At 38.1% G+C, this 23,043-nt stretch overlaps 1 protein-coding gene across 1 annotated transcript; it reads right to left on the bottom strand.

Moving 5' to 3' along the window:
* Positions 1-220: 220 nt before the first annotated feature.
* LOC109087177 (sphingosine 1-phosphate receptor 2-like) lies at positions 221-22,738 on the bottom strand. The gene is made up of 2 exons (XM_019101412.2): positions 22,314-22,738; positions 221-3,116 (listed from the first exon to the last, which is right to left on the bottom strand). Exon 2 carries the CDS (start codon positions 3,008-3,010, stop codon positions 1,898-1,900), a length of 1,113 nt encoding a protein of 370 aa, XP_018956957.1. The 5' UTR covers positions 3,011-3,116; positions 22,314-22,738; the 3' UTR covers positions 221-1,897.
* Between the last annotated feature and the right edge of the window lie 305 nt (positions 22,739-23,043).

Genomic DNA, 23,043 nt, shown 5'->3' with positions numbered 1-23,043 from the left:
ATATGTGGGATAAAGCTCTTGTGTTCGGATTGTTAACCTAAAACTGCGTAGGACTGAAACTCGAAGCAAATTACATAGTGGCATTAATCATTTCTGTCACTCACACACAACAACCACTTTTAAGTGTATGCTAAAATTATATGTGAAACTGTCAATTTCTAGATATTTGCAGCTACAGCTTTACAAAAATACAAAACAGAGAACAACAACAAAGCAACACTTTTTTTTTTTTAATTCAATTTATTTTTATTTAAAAAAAGGAATGAACTAATGTGCATGTACCTACATTAGTGTTTGGGATTGTACCGAATTAGCACAGGTAGCTTGCTACTAAAACACAAGGCTATTGCACACAAGACATTCTATATGTATACACATTACATACATACTGTACAAAGATACATATGCACTTTCATACATTTATCATATAAAACAAACATTGTTCCACAGGGTAGGCAATGTTTTACACTGAACGGAGTGAAAGGGATCCACACACAGGCTTAAACTCTTAATGCATGAAAAAAAGAAAAACCAAAATACATTAGGTCGGTATTGGAAGAGCTGCCAAAGTGCTTTCTCTGCTGAACTAAACTGACCAGCAAAGGAAACTAAAACATGTTGGGATCAAACAGTCAAGGCTGTGATTGTGTGAGTGAAAGTGTTGGACTGATGATATTAACGTATGGGAACATCAAGGTCAGTCCCTAACAACAGGAGGAAGCATGAAAACACTGGACTTCAGTGGTTGCAGGAAGTTTAATGTTTCTTCTAAAGACTTTTGGCCTATTAAAAGACAGCATAACACCTAACAACCCCCATATCTCAGAATGAATATGCCTTCAAAAAAGAGAGAAAGGCATGCCCAAATTTGTCCTAATCTCAAAGTTTCCTGCCTTATCAATGGCGTATCAATTTCAATGAACTTTAAATGTCATTAAGACTTCACAGTGAGTGCCCGTTCTTGTTGCTGCAAGCTCAATAATCAACAGGAGAACAATGATGTTCGGTAATACTGTCGATCAGCGAAAATGTTCGCTCGTTACACTTCATTCTTATATTCAGTTCCATTCATCAAGAGGGCACAAAAACGAAGCACACGCTGCCGCAGCGAAGCTACAACCAGCTTTCATTTCAGCTGCTGAGAGAAACTCGTATCAGGAATTCAGTGATCACATTCTGATCGTGCTTTCCTCTTAGGAAAAAAATAGCAATGTTAAAGAAAAATAAAATACAAAGAGGAGTAACATTGACAATTGTACATAGGTTGGCCATACATATTTGTTTTTACACAGGTTAGACTTTCATGCAATACAGTGAAGTGGAATCCTTTTATTCTTGGTAATCAAAGGATGTTATGCATATCAAATAATTTGATGAATACATTAGGAGAGGTTCTGCAAGCATGCATTGTTTGGTTCACACAGAGTGCATTGTCGATCTGTACATTTCAATCGGTCCTCTCACATCTCTGAACCAAAACAGTGGTAGTCTACTTGTGGATAGGATACTTCTTGTATGCGGTAGGTTGGTCAGCATATGAGAAATATACAATCCCAAGCTGCCTAGAAGTCTACAAAGTGCAACTTTGATTTTTCATGCTTAAATGGATATTCCCATTTGAATTTGGCTTTCTTTCATTTGCCTTAAAATGTCAAATACGTGGGGAAGTCTCATTCTGTCATGTTCAGGAACTTTTGCAAGGACAGAAGCAACAAAGGACATGTGGGAGTCCAGTAGCACAGCTGTGATATCTGCTCTAAATGTCCATGAGTCCAAAGGCATTGATTTTGATTCTCGTTTTATCCGTGAGGTCTCTGAACACTTCTGTCTTCTGTGCCTTGCCTCCAAGATGGGGTCTCCCCTTGTCTTCAAACACCTGGGCACTGAGGAGACGTAATCAGACACATGTAGTGCAGTCCTGCATGATGGGAATTGACTGGTGTTCGTGTTTGTTGGTGCAGTGCTCCATTGAAATCGAGCTCCTGAGTGGCACCATGCAGCGGTGAGAAGGCCTGCCACAATTGAACAGTCCCCAGCAGCAAAGCACCCTGAGGAACTCCCTCCTCATGTCCTTGCTCCGCAACGTGTAGATCAGTGGGTTCAGCGCCGAATTCAGTGTGGTGATGCTGAAGAAGATGGCAGCGTTGTTGAGGATAGGACATTCTTTCATCGAACAGGAAGTGTCCAAGAGAAGGATGGTGAAAGCAGGCAACCAACAAATAATGAAAACGCCAAGCACAATCGTGACAGTCTTCAGGAGAGCATAAGCTGGAGAATTGGTGGCCTCTTGTTGGCTGGTACGCACAATAAGGTAGATGCGAACGTAAAGGATCACAATGGACAGCAAGATGATGGTGAAGATGGTGACGACAAACAGGATGTAGTATCGGGAGTTGAGAGGCAGGACAGCGGAACAATCCCCCAGGTTATTAATACAGTTCCAACCAATAATGGGAAGACCTCCCAGAAGGATGGACATCACCCAGCATGCTCCGATCAAAAGGAACATGCGGCAAGTTTTGTTGGAGCCATAAACTTTGACCTTGGTGATAGCAATGTAGCGCTCTATGGCGATAGCCAGCAGGCTAAAAACTGAGGCAGCCAGTGCGATGAAAGTAGTCCCTTCTCGTATGAACCACTGGACAGGCACCAAATGAAATGTCTTAGGGCCTGACAGGAAGATGTTGGCAATATAAGCGGAGCCAGCCAGTAGGTCCGAGAAGGCCAGGTTCCCGATGAAGAAGAACATGGCAGAGTGGAACTTCTTATTGCGAAACACAGCAGTGAGCACCAAGAGGTTTTCCAAAATGATGATACTGCAGATTATGACAAATAGAATGTTCAGGGTGCTCAGGCTTTGTTTACTCTCCATGCGGTCTTTTATTTCCTTCTGGCTCATGTTCTTGACAATGCGATAGTGGACCCCTACGAGGGACTTGTTGAAGTACTGGGAGTATTTGCTCATGGTGGCAGCTTGGCAAAGCCCTGCAACCAGACGGCCAGTAGTCATTCAGAGGGCAGCTTGTCTGAGCTTGTCTGGGCCAGAAGGGGCACAGGAAATGAGACGCCCAGCCCGAAGTCACGTCTCAGTGGCCCAGGAAGCTCCTCAGTGTCACCTGGAAACAAACACAAAACAGAACGATTACTGGCAGGCCAAAGGTAAAAAGGGACCATCAACAAATCAAATATAAACTTTAAGAAGCTGTAAGTTCTGTGCCTCTAACAGCACCAAACAATCTTTTTGAGTGGGCCAGGCATAACAACATTATCCGGTTTGGGCAGGACTATCTGTGTGTCTAAACAATGGAAGTCGGGCAAGTGTCCGTTTAAAACCTGTCATTATTTTTGCAATAAAAGCTGGTCAGCCTGTGAACATTAGGGCCTGTTTCCACCCGGTATTAATGTGATTTTCAAATGTGTCTCCACTGACCACTTGTGCTCAGGTTTCATCAAGACACTCCCCTCTTATTTTGTCACCCTCTACATCATTTTCACAGGAGTGCAGCACACATATAGGACTGAATGAGAAAAGTTTTGTTACACAGCTTACAAGTCAGCAGGAAAGGAAGAGAATGAAAAGGATAAAAAGGGGGCTCTGCAGTGTTTTACTATGGTCTGTGACGCATTCAGTATTTAAACTTTACAGTACTTGACTACCTCCATATGTGGTTTCAGTGATCAAATGACAAAACGTTTAACACCCTGTTTCCACCTGTATTTAGTGCTGAACACTTGGGGGACAAAAACACATCTTAATACCAGGTGGAAACACGGCCTTAAAGACTCAGTTTCTTGTTTTCTGTTATGTCATCACAGACAAAAGCTCACTCTGACCGACTAACTACGATTGCTCACTGCTGCAGCTTGTTTAGAGACAGTTTGAACGGAAGCAAGTTTGAAATGCATTGCAGCATCCGCAACAACTTGAGTGTGCACAATAGATGAACGTTTGTGAATCTGGATCTGGAATGTAGAATCTGGAGCCTTGTGCTGCAGACTTCAACAATATTGAAAGGCTAACAAGCTTCCTTCTTGTAGTGTGCGCTAGGCTTTATCTAAAGCACAAGCAGAAGTCCTGTATTGATCAGACACACATTGGAAACCAAAAATAGCTCAAGTAGAGTTCTGGAATTTCCCTTCTGAGTAAACGCTACATGCCAGAACTGTCCTTCAGCTTCAATCTGTTCTTGCCCCATAAATTAAGAAAGTGAGAGTTCATGTGACATACAGTCTTCTATACCTACACATAACTGTATGTAGGACTGGATACTATTCAGTGACTCACAAAGTAATGAAAGCTCACGGGATGTGTAAAACTACGTCACATTAGAACTATCACCTTGTTATATGAATGTCGATCTCATTTTACAAGAATTACCGCAGTCTTCAATACATACAATTAGTATGTAATTTCTACCACACCACAAAAGCTATCCATTTTCCCCTAATCTAAAATCCCCTTTTTAAAAGGGGAAATGATGAGACCAATGTTCTAGAATGTTTAGTAAGGAATAACTAATGATGGACTGCTGAATGCATGAAAATGAATGGACGCATTTGAGTAACAAAGTTCTGTGTGTGTGAGACACAGAGAGTGTGAGCAAGCAAGCGTGGTTACCCGTGTCTGCCCTGACTCAAGTTTTTCAATTCAATTCAAGTTTATTTGTATAGCTTTTTTCACGATACAAATTGTTGCAAAGCAGCTTTACAGAAAATTGTGACTCTAAATGTAGTCACAATATTAGATATAATCACAGTATTTTAGATTTTAGGCTGGAGAGTTGCCCCATTCAGCTTTCTGCTAGCTGAATAAATTGCTAAGTTCGAAGTTAAAATAGTTTGTCATACAATTTGATTGCCCAATGCCTTTTTTTTGTTTGTTTTTTTTGGTTGTTTTGATATGGTACACTATGCACATCTTTGAGGTTCTGTTCATCTGAAATAATGTCAAGATGTGACATGCAACTGTAATGCAATGAAAACTGAAACCACTACTACTTTGTAGCCACACAGCTGTGGAAAATATAATATCCAACATAATATCCATGTGTTTGCCCATTTTACAGAATAGTTCAGAATAGATAAACAGAACAGAAAAAAAAAAACTTAAAGTTGGCTAGAAATGGTAATTCACCCTGTTTTCTATATTCATCTTAATGGTCTTACAGTGACCAATTCTTTCATGTTTTAATTCTTAAATTTAATGAAATTTAATCTGTTAAAACAAGATTTCTCTTTAGTGACAATACTCTTTTTTTTGCAATACAAATACTGCAAGCTCTCAATCAGATCTGCCTGCATCCAATCAATAACAACCAATGAATAGAATAAAGTCCCCAACCTATATTTTTTGATAATTCATCTGATGAGTCACATTACAGAAGAAAAGATGACATTCCATGACATTGTGACTTTAAAGGAAGGGTAGGTGATTTGGTTCAAAAACATTTTTTTTTGTTATGCTGGTTGAAAGTTTCTTTACATCCAGATAGCAATCACTAAGTGAAGTGGTCTTAATTTATTTATATGTATTTATATTGTCTGTGGAAGGCGTAGGACCATAAAATGTTTGTCCAATGAAAATGTTCGGTCTGAACATTACGATAGGCTGTCCTGCCTGTCTGTCAAAATCTGTATTTGCATACCTCTGCACACCCTGTTTGCAGAGATATAATACGTCATCAGCACGTTCCAGCAAGAATGAAACACACTATCATTGCACATAGCTGTTTTTGACTTAATGAGGACCACTGCCCAAGACACACCATCAGCACAGCCAGAGCAAAGCTGCCAAAGCCTCCACACTGAAAAACGCAAATACCCCGTCAGGCCAGAGTCACTGTAAAGACTATGCAATCATGTGGAATGGCATCTGGAGACAAAGGCAGGAATCTGAGACATCTGTGTGATGCACCCTCCTCACTTCAACATCACTGTTTGCTGCACACAGTTCAAAACGCCTCACAGACGCACCAGGAAGCATGTCTCAGTCACCTACAAGAACACAATAAGGTACAGCTGCATAGACAGTGGCACAATCCTGCTGCCAAATGCCAATATCATCCAGCAAGGTCATTTCCTTGAGCAGCAGCGAAGAACAACGGCCTCCTTTGTCCAGGTTGCGTTTCACTTGATACTCTCTACTGGTACACCGGTCCAAAATTACACCACGCATCAACTACCAAACGCAAGTCGTACCATTCGAGCTATTTTCAGTAAATACGTTTTTCACACTGTAAACAACCAATAGAGTGTCAGACCAAAGCTTAAATTACCCATCAAAACGTGCAAGTCGCCTTCTCAGAAGCTGACGGATGTGTTTCAGTGTTCCACCCACTAAAATTTCATTCTCAGAACAGGTATGAGTGGGTAGTTTCGCTGCCGAAGACTCATGTTTGTGATTTCAATGGGTCGTCTGCAAGGTCCCCGATGCAGTCTGGACCTCAGTGTTCCCGTGGAGACCTTTGACAGGGTGTGAAACCTGATGGTCTGGTTTGTCGGCAGCGCTGTCTCCGGCCTGCCCCACTTCACCATTACCCCCCGCCCTGTCCTTCAACTACAGACTGGGGAAGGGATGCCAGATCGTCCTGTCTAAATAATGAATCTTTTTTTTCTCTTCTTAAGAAAAAACATATTCATCATAATGAAAGATAAATAAGATGCTCATATGTAGGGCATAACAGTGAATGCATCTCCAGTAGCAGGTCTCCACAGTCCAGCTGGCCAACAAGAGCAGTCTTCCTGTACACAACTACACTGCAATAGGCCAAAGGAAGTGTTTGTGGTGTCAGAAGACTAACATCCTGTTCAGACTTGATAGCTGACTGGTGAAGAGCAAGACAGTTAATGTGGGAAAGGTTTGGTGGAAGCGAGAGACACAAAAGCAGAGCAAAGGAAGTTTATTCGGATTCTTACAGGTGTAATACGTGCGGCAGGAAACGTGTTGTAGCACAGCAGCAAGTTGCTTGATTTGTGGTAAAAGTGCAACAGATATACATAGTTTTAAGAAATCTTTGTAGATTAAACTGTTACAGTTCAGAACTGACTCATTAGAAAAGGTCGCTCTTACAGTTCATATGACAACCATATGATTTCCAGCTCTCATTCCGTCATCAGTGAAACTTGAACTGAGGACCCCAGTCTCGGGCAGGACCCCGCCCACATCCCCATGACAGCTCGACAAAGGCCCCAGGTGTTGTTTGCGCTTCCCAGCAATACCTGATAAGCCCCAATTAGTCAGCGACATCTGAGCAGCCGTGTTTCCCACAATGCACCTGTTACCTAACATTGGTTGGACACCATTTGTCTCGTTCTCTAGAGAGATCTTTGAGACATCGCTGCAGCTTGAACAAACCTTCAGCAACCACACACAGATGTTTCACTTCATCTTATTATGGCGGATTATCATGTTTACCATCACGTACACGCTAAATCAGCCTTATGGTCATCATGGAGGTTTATTTATATGTTGTTTATTTGCATACTTTTTCACACTTGCTTTTCACCACCTATTTTACCCAAGCTTAAAAAGGCAGTTATAAATGGATGGGCAAAGTTCGTTTTCTGCATAATGGCGCTGTTGCAGTCTGTAAAGTGCTTCAGATACTGACACGCAACTAATTCTACATCCTGTACTCATCGTGATAAGTATCACCATTCATATGACCACAGTTTTTCACCTCTACCACAAATGCACCATTACCCAGAGCATATTCTTGGGGAATTTTAATCACACAACAGGTTACTGCAAAGCAAAGTAAACTACAAATCACGTAAACGTGCTAAAGAGCAGCCGGAAGTGACCTTTAACAGAACAAGAGTGAGGTGAATTTGAAAACTGTACGCTTGAAAATGTTCTTTCAATAGATATTGGTCAGTGTTGGATATGTATTGGCTGGTGTTTGATATTTAATTGTGCAAGACCATTTACCCAATTTTTGCATTCAGATGACCAAATAGCTAACCAATTAGCCACTTTTTGTTGTGCCAAATAGCACAACTTTATAGTACCTTATTGCTTAAATATACAACAAAACAAATGCAAACCAGGCTGCATTTACTTGTATACAGTACTGTAGTAAGCAATGAGGTAATATACAACAATGATACAATCTCAAGAGCCTAACTAGCATTTAACCAGAACATTTCTTTGTAAACCACAGGAAATAAAACACAAACGGGTTTATACTGCATTGTTTGCTGGTAGTTTGTGGTGAAGCTTTTGTCCACAAACACCTAGAGAAACCGCTCAATGTAATGATTTCAGAATGCACACTGACCCATAATACAATGCGACCGCAACTGAGCTGCATCTAATGCTGCATGTAGCCCCATTCTCACGATTCAAGACACATGTGGGCAGGCTTCGACCAGCCTTGCGCGCTAGTGCCAGTGCTCTGCAACAAGCCTGGGGCCTCCTCTAACTCTTTCACAGAGCGTCTCTCCATCACGACCATGCACCGATTAGCTATGCGGAAACGGCAGCATTCCTAGAAACGAAGTGTACTTTTAAAGTTATTAACGTCAGAGTTCTCAAACAGAGACAGTACTCCTACAACACTGAGAGACAGACTGTGATGTAACAGATCGGCCTAAAACCAAAGCATTAATACTGATGTTAGTAATGACATCAAGAGTTAGTATTGACTAGTAGAGCAGGGGTAAGTTTTCGATACCTTTGCAATGGAACCTAGATATAAAAGCAATAAGCTAAAAAAAGGATGTTTCTGATTATTATAATTAGATTTTATATTGTGACTGTACTAAAACCAAAGCAAATTATCAAAATATTATTTAGAAAATATATACTTTGTATTATTTGTAATGTTATAATGTTAAATGCATACATTTAAAGAGAAACATTTTACAAGAAATTCTATTTTTTTATTTGAATAACATTTTCATAATACATTTCCAAAGCAGTTTTACAGAAAACATCGCCTAACAACATCAGTTAGCAAGTTAAATGCAAAAGATGTGTCTCTTCCCAAGCATGTATGCTGCTAGGAAGGAAAAATGAAAACATGCAAATAAATAATAATTAATAATAAAATAAATAATTGTTCACAAAACTCCATGAAGATTTTTTTTTAGTTGTCAAGAGAATGAAATAATCCTGATTAATCTAATAGTTTCTGACCAGTCTTTACTTAAAAAAAATAAAAAATAAAAAGACTGAAGTAGTTACCAAGTTTCTTTTTAATATATATATATTTTTTACTTTTTCCCCTATATTTTCCACAAACTCTCTAGAATCATAACAATCCTTGCTTATTTTATTTTCTCTTAGTTTCGCTCAGTTTTATTTATTTCTTATTTTATTTATTTATTCTAGATAGAACCTCCATTACATGTTTATTGTTTTCTGACTCATCTGAATCTGTCCTCGGCAGCAGAGAACCAGCCTCCCTTGCAATGATTTCCACTTTTATCTCTAGGACATGAAAGAGCACCAGGCGTAGATAATTCAGAAGCTAGAAGGCAGATGTCTCAGACATCTCAGAAACAAAACCGAGTAACACAGCAAATGACAAAATAATCAGTTTCTCATCCGTACATGCAAACATATAGACATAGTCACAACACTCCAGTATAGACACACAAAACAATTATGTCTCAAGATATCACTACTGTTCATCACAATGCAATTTTTACATGTTATTTTGAGAAGCAGTAGCTATAGTGGAGTTCTGGGAAAAAACAACTTTTAGATTTAACCACAGATATGACGCTGGTTTCTGCTGCAATACAAACACAAATGTCTTCAAGACGGCAAGAAACTGACAAATAGCATATCTTTGAACAGCTCCCAAAGTGCTCTGCTATGCAATGGAGCAGATATGGGTGATTTGAGATGGTCTGCCATATCTAATGTAAATGAAATGGAACTCCTTAGACATTTTATGCAAGCAAAAAAATAAAATAAATAAAAAACTTTGGAAACAATTTTTAAGAGTGATGCTGAAGTGATGTTTGGCAGTTACAATGCAGAAGTGTGTTTTCAGCTTGCTGTAGGATGTTCTGGGTGTTTGTTTAGTGGCTCCAAGTCTTTAAGTCTTAATTTGTACGAGATGAAATCATAAAAATTTGTATGACCCAAATTAGAGCTGCACGATTCTGGATAAATTGAGAATCACGATTTTTTGGTCTTAAAAAGAGATCACGATTCTCCCACGATTCTGAATAATGCGTGACAAAATATTATCGGTGCAGTCTATTTAAAAGTGTTTAATTAATTTGAATAAATTATTTAACATTTAATATACACTACCACTTCAAATGTTTTTGAACAGTAAAATTTTTTAGTTTTTTTAAAGAATTTTCTTCTGCTCACCAAACCTGCATTTATTTGATGTAAAATACAGCAAGAGTAGTGATATTGTGAAATATTTTTACAATTTAAAATAACTGCTTTCTATTTGAATGTATTATAAAATGTAATTTATTCCTGTGATTTCAAAGCTAAATATTTAGCATCATTCCTCCAGTCTTCAGAGTCATACGATCCTTCAGAAATTATTCTAATATGCTGATTTACTGTTCAAGAAACATTTTTATTATTATTATTATCATTATCATTATAAAACACTCAAGTACATTTTTTTCAGGATTCTTTGATGAATAGAAAGATCAGCATTTATCTGAAATAAGCTTTTGTAACATTATACACTATACCATTCAAAAATTTGGAGTCAGTATTTTTTTTGTTTAAATGGGGGTATATAAATGAATACTTTTATTTAGCAAGGATCCTTTAAATTGATCAAACATGATGATAGAGACATTTATTACAAAATATTTCTGTTTCACATAAATGCTGTTCTTCTGAATTTTCTATCAAAGAAACTTGAAAAAAATCTATACTCAACTGTTTTCAACATAATAATAATAAATGTTTTTTGAACAGCAAATCAGCATATTAGAATGATTTCTGAAGGATCTTATGACTCTGAAGACTAGAGTAATGATGCAAAAAATTTAGCTTTGAAATCACAGGAATAAATTACATTTTAAAATACATTCAAATACAAAGTAGTTATTTTAAATTGTAAAAATATTTCAGAATTTTTCAGTTTTTGCTGTACTTTTGGTCAGGCTTGGTGAGCAGAAGAGACTTCTTTAAAAAATATTACACATCTTACGGTTCAAAAACTTTTGATTGGTAGTGTATATAACATATTTAATACACCAATTTTTAATATTAAAATTATGAAAAAGTTGTTTGAATCAATGATTCAACGACTCACTCATAAACCTACTTCACTTGTTTCAATACTGGATGAATCAGCGTTTTTGAACAATTCTCTTGAATGAATAATTCATTCATTGACAAATACATTAAGTCACGTTCACAAATACATTAAGTCACAATGCAATCGACACAAACGTTATTTGAAGCGCATGTTACTTTCAAAAGGGGATTTGCTCTATTTTGATTGCTGCCATAGACATCAATGTTTATATCTGAACTATAAACTTTCACCCCAGTATTTCTGTGATAATATGAATAACTGTAAGACAGAAATAATACTGTGTAGTTAAAAAGACAGTTTGTGAAGACGTTTCTTAACCAAACATGGTCAGCGGCAGTGTGAACACAGATTTTAATGATCTGGTATTTCAAAGGTTTAATAGACTCGGGGAATCGTTGTCATTTAGAAATGAGATCACGTGGGTGTCTGAATCAAGATCGCAATCTTTTAACGATTAATCGTGCAGCTCTAACCCAAATCTAAACCTGACAATAACATCCAAGCCGTTACCCAAACCAACTGGCCAATATGAATTGTCATGAGTGTGCTGGATGTTCTGGTCTTTAGATATGGGTTGTTAAACCCAAAGTATACTTCAGTTTTGATGTGCTCGACACTAGAAAGTGTCATCATTAGGTGCATTTACATGGAGCATTGTATTACGATAACAAGCGGTTTAGAAGTCCAATCCGAATGGAAATGTGTCATACAAACACCTCAATAGGAATAAAAATGGTGTTTAAATGCCTATTAAAAATGAAAACCAAAAACTGGAAAGTTTTGCGCATGACATGCAATGACTCGAAATGGCATAGTGTCGATGACGCACAGAACAAGCTGTTGTTGTTCATGTCTATACGTAAACCTGGCTATTGTATAGTCTTTGTACCTTTAAAGGCAATTCTTAATTCTCACAGAAACGTTCATCAATGCGGATGTCTATTGTTGTTGCAGTCTCTATTAGTCTGCTACTGTTTTTGTCCTGTCTCATCAATTTCTTTTCCGACAGTGGAACAAAATAAAATGCAAAGAAATGTAAGCTCTTCCACAAGCTGAGCATATTGAGCATACGTGCATTTACTATGCTGATAACGTAACGTACAGTATGCATACTCTAGCATATATGTAAAAACCAAAGTACAGTTTGGATTTACGTCTGTCATTCTTTTGCCCATTTTATCGTCCACTAGGCAAAGAATTGTCTGATTGCTTAGCTACATAACGCCACACCTCTCTTCAACAAGCTGCACAATTTGTGGTAACATTCATGTTTATAGTTACGTACTGGTGTTTAATAAATGGTTAGGGGTTTATTCAAATCTCTAATCTTGTTAAGTATAAGCAACACAAATAGTGATACTCGACTTAGTACGATTCACTAAATAGTCTCTCATTTCAATAGTTCAGCTTTACCACTGAAGATCTACATGTCTTTATTTCTCTCAATTAATTCCACTAATTATGCCTTTGTGTTGATTTTATGTAAAGCCCAGGCACCCTTTCATGACCAGGAGGCAGTGGCAGACTGTGTTCTGCTATAGTAATCCAGCGCGATTTGGAAAATTGGGTATACGATTGTAATCAGCCGCACGGGGGAGCGGAGGAAACAGGCGAGAGAGAGAGAGAGAGAGAGAGAGAGAGAGAGAGAGAGAGAGAGAGAGAGAGAGAGCTGCTATTCCAATCAGCTTACATTTAGCTGCATTATTTCCTCTCAGAACATTAGTCAATATTGTGGGGTTCAAGTCCATTCTTCACTGCTCAGTCTCTTTTCCTCCCCCCGAGAGGCATTCATAAACAAAAGCCCATTAGAACTCATGGCTTATATTTGTCATCTCTATTTATTTGCTGATGTGTTTCTTTGCATGTGAGCAAAACGCAACAGGAAATGAGGAGCTGTGTAAAAAGTAACATAGTGGAGTGGAGAAACCCCCAAAAATGTTCTGGATACTCAGGGTAGTGCTGGACTAAGCATAAGTATTACACTGGTATATGCTCACCAAGGCTGCATTTATTTGATTAAAAATACAGTGAAACAATTGTGAAATATTATTACAATTTAAAAGAACTGTTTTCGATTTGAATATATTTCAAAACGCTGTGTATTCCTGTGATGCAAAGCTGGATTTTCAGCATCATTACTCCAATCTTCAGTGTCACGTGATCCTTCAGAAATCATTCTGATATACTGATTTGGTGAACAGTTATTATTTTAATCAAATGTGTAGTTTTTTTTTATCAGGATACTTTGATGAATAAAAAGTGCAAAAAACAGGATTTATTTGAAACAGAAATGTTTGTAACATTATATATGCATGTACTGTAACGTGTCAATTTAATCCAATCAATTTAATGCATTCTTTATAAATAAATGTAGCTGATTATTGCTGTTATTGTAATAGCAATTATCAAATATTCTTCATTTAGTACAAATTTAATATAACTTTCTTGTTTTATACTATACATATTTTACTTCTTGCTTTAACATTATAAATCTATTTGGCTAATGGCTGAGAAGTCTTTTTTCACTTCTGTAATTCCGATTCAGATTCGTCCCCAACCCCCTACAGTTTAATGTCTACTACGTAGATCAAAGGAAAGGCCCACAAAAGCATCATAAAGGATTAAATTAGAACCACAGCCATGGTCTCACCATCTCTAGTGCTCATTAAATAATGAGCTAAGGCAATATTACTTCATTATTTAATCTTTCAGAGAGCTTACTGCTGGTTTAGGCATGGTTAGACATGCAAGGATGAGTTCTCCACAAATCAGCAGGGCACAGGAAGACAGTAAATAAGTAAAGTAATAGTAAATAAAAACTAACTTCTGCTGAACTATCAATGTCAATCTTAAAATAAATAAATAACAACCAAACTGACAAACTAAGTGGTTTAACGCTGCAGCAGTCTACCAAGGAAAGAATCAGTTAAATCTAAACCACAGAAGATCAAGTTTCACAAGTTAGTTTTTTTTTTTTATTTCTCACACGCTTCTGCTGTTGTCCCGACATAGGAAGTATCCTTTAATGAAAGGTCGTAGAACAGAAATCATGCTTGCTTTGTTCTACAGCCCTGCTCCTGTTCCCCTATAACGCAAACCCCACCCATGCTCATATTCTTCTGCTTTATTATGGGATGTGTGTGTCCCTTGTGTGTGTGCACTCATGTTCTAGACAGACGAAACACTGTCAGATCTTCATGACAACATTGTACCATTATGCAAATGTGACCCGCATGTGTTTCTTGTATGTGTCAGTTGTGCATGGGACAGTTGAGGGGGTGATAATGTACTGTATGTGCTTGTGGCTGGATGTGTTTGGGGGTTGAAGGTGTGAAAAAAGAGGGGGAGACTCCACAAAGGAAACAGGCACCCACACAGACGAACAAAGCAGTCTTGACTGCCTTTTGTGATACGATGCTGAATTAATGTCTGGTACCTTTCATCCAACAACAACGGAAGTTAAAAGAAACAGGATGGGGGAGAACTGGGCACATTAAAAAGTGCCTAAGCTATAAAAGATCCACTCAGAGAGATTCCATATTCGTGCTTCTGGGTATGTTTAGATTTAAATATTCTTTGTATTAAATGATGATAAACACAAGTATTGGCTTGGTCTCAAAAATGCACAATAATCTTCCATCTTTCCCAGACCCTTCTGACATATTAGACTTAGAGCACGTCCCTTTGGGACGAGAAAGACTGGATTGCCTCACAGACTGTCTGTCATGGTAAAAAAGGAAAGTTTTACTTCCCCTCCAATAACCTTTTGACTAGTCAAAGACTAAATGGCATACTTTGCTCTTTGTCAGAAACATCACTCAACAAAAAAGGACATGTCCCTCTTTGATTTTTGAACCGTGACAATTCTAAATCCAACTTTTAAAAATTATGATATTATATTAAATGCACAATTAATCAAATTTCTTATCGTGATTAAAATTATCGATGCCACAAAAAAAAATATGGCATGCAGTTGCATCAAACAATGGTATAAACATCATTCAGTGTAAATTGTGATAATCGTAATTAACAATCGCAATTACAATTTCAAGGGAATAATCGACAATTATTATTTTTATCCTAATCGTGCAGCCCTAATTAAATCTAACAAAATATAAAATATAATCATATATAAAATAATATTTCATACATCTTTTATCATCTAAAATGAAGGTTATTGATTATCATAAGTAAAAAGATGCACCCGGCATAAGTCCATTAAACCCATTTAATTGTTAAAAGTTAACCTCTACCAAATTATACATCATTATGGTTTCATTCTGCATTCTAAAGACTGGTCAGTTATCACGACAGACATTGTTTAAATAAATAAATAAGAAAGAAAGAAAGAATGAATTACGCCTTTAATTTCTTAAAATGGAAAAACTAAACTAAAATAGTGGGTATAAATGCAGTGCTAACTACAATGCAAAATAACTTTTTTTCCTGATTTTTTTTTTCTTTTATCTCAAAGACAACATTAAATCCAATTATTTATTTTTGCAAACAACACATTGTCTTCATAATATCATGCTTATAAACCTATTTTGCATTTACATTAAGCACTACAAAGTAGTTAAAAAGTGTTTTGTTTAGGACATACCTTCATTTATCATGTCTTTAGAGCAGGACTGCCACTGTCACTCTCAAAAACATCTGGTGCATGCTACCCTTTGCTATTTCAGTGGCCACAGGGTGTGGTTTAGTTATTGATCTGAAGCAGATCAAATTCAACAAGCTAATCAGTGCTGGATATGTTATGGGGGAAGTCAGAAATCATATCATGTTGGCCTTTAACTGTATTACTGGCACAGCAAGCCGTAAATCTAATATATGACATTGTCTGAATATGTTTTTCTGCAATATTGAGTTTCAGGGTCCAGGTTTTGACATTTCTGTGCATTTGTGTCTTGTTTTAATTCACCACACATAAGTCTTACCAGCGACCTGTGCGTTCGCCACAGGTCATTTCAGAAGACATTCGTAAAAACCCCTCTTCTTATCGTCGAGGGAGATGAAACTAGACCAGACTTAACAGATTACACAATATCAGCACTTTATTTCAATGTTTAAGAGAAGTGAGAGACCATTTTCCCCCAAAAACCGTGGTTTTAGTATAAATTTTTACTGCAAGTTATGCAAGAATGTCAACGGTTTCATTAAGTCTCAGTAAAAAGACAAGATGATGAAGTTGTGCAACATCTGTTTCAACAAATGATTGCCAAAAAAAAAAAAAGAAGTGACTGCAGCAACATCCCACCAGAGAGAACAGATCCAGGCCATTCTCATCCTAAAAGCCCTGCGTGGGCAGGATCCATGTCTTTCTGCCTCTCATGGTCGTGACTTTGCGTTAGCATGAGGATGGGCCTGATCCTATCACAGACACCACAACTGTAAGAACAGGTTTGATGGACAAAGCCACCCTCCACAATTTAATCTGCCGAGCTCAAGCAACCAATCCGGCTCTTCATACCAGCAGGGCTTCCTCGGTGGGCTTCTTCCAGGTGCACAAACAAAGGCAGTTAGGGTAGCAATATGCTGTCTATTACGAGGTGGAGGGTGTGCGGGTCTGACATGCCGTTATCTCTTTCAGTACCTGCTGGAAACTTAATGCAGTTTGACATACTGATGCCCGGTAGACGGCTGAAAACCACACAGTGACCACATCGCTGCATATCCAGCGCTTTATGGAGTACTTCAAGCCACAAATCGTTCAGAAATGTTTTATGGCTCACTAACACAAAAATGATCTCCAAACCTCTTCATGGCCAGTAAAATGGTTAACATTATCATAAGAGAGAGACAGATTTACACAGGAAATGCTGCAAGGTCTCTTTAATCTTGAAAGCTGTAATGTCATTTCAACAGTTGGGTTCTTTCTTTGTTTTGTGCATCGACTTTTTACATAATGTCCCCCTACACATTACCAAAATGTACAATTTACACAGTACAAAAATATAAAGGGAAAGTTAACCCAAAAATCAAGTCTGTCATGGTGGTGAATAAATAATGACAGGATTTTTATTTATGGGTGGAAATCAAATATTTAAAAAAAATTATATTTGTTTGCTATTTTTTATGATTTCATGCTCACTGCAGCTAGTAATTCACTGCACAAAAACACACTGTGGTTGACACAACCATGATTGTCCTCCTTGCAAGTTAACCAGAATTCATTCTAGTTTAGATCGTAATTTATTTTACATAACGCTGTAAGGTCTAAATAGATGCACAGACTCTGACATCGATAACAAACGATTATTTTAAAAATTCCAGATTATTTTGCAATATTTTAGCTATGCACAATTATATAATTAGTTGCATTTTATTGTTTGAGTCTGCATTTTTTCCACTGAAGTCTGCAACACTTTCGGGAACTAATCTGTGACCCATATTTAGGTCATGACCCACCTGTTGATAACCACTGAAACATATTAAATACAATATATTGCCGAAAATACACATTTCTGATGCTGTTCTGAAGATCTGTGTACACCTGCATCAATGTTAAGCCGGATTTGCCGTTCTGTTGTATATGGCAGATTTATATCAGTGAGGCGGTTTTGCAAAATTAAACCCATAAATAGTGATTTTGCACAGATGCAAGACATGAAAAGAAAGAGAGATCTTTAGAAGTTCTTCCATGACTCGAAAACTCTATCTGTCCTAAAATGGACAAAGTCTCCCCCAACTGAAATGCTGCTTAGTAAATATTTAGAAAGTTTCCCCGGAGCCTTGTCTACATGTGTCCGTGTGAGACAGACAGATGGGTCTAGGTGACTATGGTGTATACAGAATAAATTTACGGGATCATGTTTGTGATTGTCTCAACATTAAATATGTATGCTACTGTAGAGTTGCATCAAACATGCAGTCTAAAGTCTAAAGGTTAGCAGCACAAGCAAAAGCAATGCACTGCTGCGACACTCCCAGTTCTTGGCACAAATACTGCAAGCTCCATATTGGCGGCTGTGAGTTGTAACTTGCTCAGCAGCAGCCTCCAAAACAGAAGGCGTTTATATTGTCCCAGCTGCCACACCCAGCAAAAGTGTTTTTCGGCTGAGAAAAAATGCCATGCTGCCTTATAACTGCGCAAGCCCTAGAGCACTGGGAACCCTCGCCTCTATTAATATCACCAAAGATGGTTTGTTATTGATTGGAAAAAAACACTGCCCTGGTTGGCCTGGTTGCTCTTCCCTAAACAACAAAACATATTGGTTCACCAATGGTGACCATGTTCCATAATACCTTCCAGTACAAATATCTTTTGTTCTTAAAGGGATAGTACACCCAAATAAAACAATTGCCTTCATTTAAGGCAAGGCATTTTAACTGCATGCTGTTTCAAACATAAGACATTTAAGGTGAATTTTTAGGTGATTATATCCACTCTTTTCAAAATAATGAAAATGAATGAGAACTGTCAAGCAAAAAAGCACCATAAAAGACAGAAATGTACATAGTTATACTCTTAAAAATGTAACATCCTATTGTTTATGGCATCGCTACAAAAACACCCTTTATGGGTGACTAAAAATCTTGACGTTAGCTCGCCAATTTGTGAACAATTCATTCTTTTGAAGTCATATATTTTCAATGAATCTATTCACAAAATCTGAATGACTCATTCATGAATTTAACTGAACAAGTTGCTTGTAGTGGACTGTATCATCAAATCATGTGGAATACTTTTATGGTGCTGATTATATTTATTATTATTTTTTAAGTCAATTTGGAGCTTGAAAACCCCAGTCCTCATTCACTTCCATTTTATGGGAAAAAAGCAACCAGGACATTCTTCAAAAATTCACTTTACGTGTTCCACAGAAGAATAAGTAATACAGGTTCGGAACGGCATGAGCGTGAATAAGTGAATTCATCGTTGCGTGGACTATTGTTTTAACTGCTCTGCCAGACATCAAGGATTCAGTCTTCCTAAGTGAAGTCTCTTTCAGGATGTGCTGCTAGAGTTCTGTGCCTGCTGCCAAAATGCTAAACGCAAGAGTCCTTGAGGGATCGCTCCGCCCACACTGTGACCTGGCCCCACCCTTAACCCCTCATGTGACCAAGCCCAAAAATCCCACACTTCCAGTTCCCACCACCGCCTGCAACATTAATTTATCTTTAAATAAGCGTTTATTTAATCACTTTTCTATTTAATTTCGCCTCTCATTCACAATCCCTCCACGTCTGAATGCACATACAGCATGTGACCAGTGTGGGCATGCAGAGACAAGTCATGGGGAACGAACCTCATTCTGAAGCGTGTTTCTGGGACAGAGTTTAGCTTAAGGTCAAGAAAAAAGATCCATCGGGTAACAATCAAGATAGTCAGGCGTGCAACCTCACGAGCCACAGTGAAAAACTTCGGCATAATGAACAGTACCACTCATATCTGAAGGCAAAGCTTTTGCTGCTTCATGAAAATTTGAAATTAATTCTGAAACAAAACTATGAGTGGCTCAGACGATGAGTCATATTTATGCCTACATTGAATCTGTGCCCGCAGAGCTCCATGGAAAGATCAGCAGACTTCCATGGAATTAGAACACTCATTCACAAAACTCTTTACATATTTCAGCTAATTTGATAATGCTTTCTGCAACCAGCTAACAAGCTTCACCATGCTTAAATGCATTCTGCAGAGGTCAATTGATCTCCTGCAAAATCCAAAACGAAAAGTACAAAATCCTAGAATTCCATGTTGGCCACATTTAAAAAATTTTACAGCAGTAGCATAGAAGAACCATTTTTGGTTCCTCAAATAACTTTTCAGTGAGCAATTCTAAAAATAACCATATTTTCTTGGTGTGAAGAACAATTTATAAATCTAAAGAAACTTTTTCCACTATAAAGAACCTTTTGTGCAATGGAAAGATTCCATGGATGTTAAAGTTTCTTCAAGGAACATCAATGCCAATAAAGGATCTTCATTCAAGGCACAGTGGGTAAGATTAAATAAAAACCAAAGCTGAATCTTCTCTGACGTAGACATGGGCTGAGAGTGTGAAAGTAAATGAAGAAAGCCAGTGGTGGTCAGCGGAGACTGCGTGGCTGGTTTTGTTCCGGTTTAATGAAGCATGGCTTCACATGATGCCAACGCGGACTACATGCTGCTCATATCAGCTCTGTCTACAGATCGGATCCCAGCGTGATGAAAATCTGCTGTTTACTTTACCCCACCATCACCTGAATAGACCCCACATCCCAAACAAAAAACTCTGCTCTCTCTACATCCGTCAATAGATCCAACACCATATATCCCTGCTCGGCTTCATTTTCCCATTTTAGTAATGCTGTTTCCATCTAGTAACTAGTTAGCTGTCCTTTAAAAAGCATGCAGAAATTCCCATGTGCAGCTGCAGAGCACTCAGTCACAGAACAGACAAGATAATGCAATCATTCCATTTAGAGCTTTTAGAAGAATAATGTGGCCACGCACACATTTCACATCCACACTTGAGAATGATGGATGGACAGCTCTCAAAGTGATAATCAGCATTTCTTCTTACATATCAGGGAGGCATTGTGTACCACAACAATATTTTTTATCCTAGAGAGAATGTACAACTCAGTACTTCAGAGAGGTGCTGTTAGTGAATGATTACTTTGGATTAATGGGACGGATCCATTTCATAGTTTGACCTAAATTCAGAAGCCAGCGCAATGGCTTTTTTATGTAGCTTTGGATTCCACAGGAGACAAAAATTAGTATATACAATAGAGCTGACCTACATCTGTACAATTGTCTGGTTATAATTATAAAACACAGTCAACGCAAAAACCTTAAAGGGCTAGTCTACCCAAAAATGCAAATTCGGTCATCATTCACTCATCCAGTCAAAATCAGCATGCTTTTTTATCATTCCATAGAGCACCAAAAAAATTGACACTTTGAAGTTATTTTTACAATCAAGGTCCAATAAAAACACAACTGGCTCTTGCAGTTCTGAATGTGTGCAAGCATGAATAATGTTTGTGATCAAACAAAGATTTTCAAAAAACAACTACGGAAACCGTTATCAAGAATCATATGGCTTTCCTTCTTGCATGGAACACAAAGGTGATGTAAGGCAGAACAACTAGGCCTCACTTTTATTGCAGGAAAAAAAAATCATGCAATGAAAGTAACACAACCTTTTGTGTTTCGCAGACGAAAGGAAGTCACACGGGTTAACAACAAAATGAGGATGAGTAAATGATGACTGAATGTGCATTTGTGGGTAAACTGTCCCTTCAAGACTCAGCACAAAGTGATAAATCAGGTAGGTTTCGAGTAAAAAAAAAAAAACTAAACATTTTGTTCCACAAAAGACAATGAAACGTCAGTAAACGACAGAATTTTCATTTTGGGGTGGACTATCCCTTTAAGAGACACCAGTCTCAGAGCACTCCATCCATCAGCGTGATGCCATAATAGAGTCTTTTGTCTTATTAATACAACCTTTAAGAACAATGCCATCTATACAGTGACGGATGGACAAATCCTCAAGATCCCCACGGTGTGTTTTGCAACTGCCACAAACGTCGCAAAGCTCCCCGCGCGCTACGAGCTCAGCAAGAACCCGTCCCTGTTGACAAATGAAGAACTGCTGCAATACACATGAAGTCCAGCCAGTCTGGATCATGCAGGTCAATGTTTAACTGCACGCATGTTACACATTACATCGGGGGGCAAACATCTGCGAGCTACTTTCTCGAAAGATATTGCTAAGCGTACGCGTCACACTTTATATTTAACTGACACTAGTGGAATATGCACGTGTCGAAAGCTTTGATAAGACTATCTCGCACAGCTCCTTATCAGATGAGTGCATGCGAGAAAGATCAATGACTGAGCTGATGGTGATAGAAACGTGTCTCTGTTGACAAATAAACACATCACAAGCTGCTTTTAAAGTGTGCATTTTGAGAAGGTCTAAAACATTGGGGTGGTGATTAAAATACACAGCTCTATCGCGCAGGTATGGAAATGAAAGAAGACATGAAACTATTGTAACACCGAGGAACATTTGACTTCAGTTAGAGATATCGTTATTTTAGTGCTGCTGGGAAACTTACCCCATGTGCGATGCTTGACAGAGAGAAGAAGCGCGTGCCGATGTTTTTAATCTTCATTTATAGAGTTTACATGAGATTTCGTAATCGAGTCTTGATCCCTTGATCGAGTCTTGAAGGATCCGTTGGGAGAGCCAACAATAACTGCTGTTATAAAGGTCAAAACTTTCGCGGAGTCATTGCTGAATGTAATCTAATCATTAACGCAGCCATGGCTGAGATAAACATCAAAAGACAAGAAAAAATACTCTACATTTGCGTTAACGTCTGGTCAGGTACGGCTGTGATTTCCGTTTTATTAAAAAATCTGTAATTCCACGCGCTGTTCGAGTGAACAACAACGGCCTCACGGTCTGTGCGCGCGGCGACGTAATACACACACACTCTCTCTCTCTCTCTCACACACACACACACACGCGCACCGCAGCGAGGAAGAGCGCAGGATGCATTGATAATGATTTTTACACGCCTAGTTTGCCTGTTCAAGAAAATACATGTATTACAAAAACATATTGCAAACGGTCGCAAAAAATAAGTTTTCACCACAGTAAAATTTTTAGATCAGAAAGGCACATTCGTGATAGTGTTTTAGTTTCTCTCTTAGAAATGAGGTCCAGATGGGGGTTTTTTTTAATCTTTTTTTTGGTTCCACCTCATCACTTCCTCTCAGCTTTCAGTTGTTGAGAGTTTTTAGTCATAGTTTTTCCTCATTTTCACTGTATTTTATTATGGC

Source organism: Cyprinus carpio, chromosome A3 (genome assembly GCF_018340385.1).
Source record: "Cyprinus carpio isolate SPL01 chromosome A3, ASM1834038v1, whole genome shotgun sequence".
Lineage (NCBI taxonomy): Eukaryota > Metazoa > Chordata > Actinopteri > Cypriniformes > Cyprinidae > Cyprinus > Cyprinus carpio.
This window is presented reverse-complemented; position numbering and strand designations above follow the sequence as displayed.

Coding starts and splice junctions, on each gene's coding strand:
- LOC109087177 (XM_019101412.2), bottom strand. CDS start 3,010: ATGACTACTGGCCGTCTGGTTGCAGGGCTTTGCCAAGCTGCCACCATG.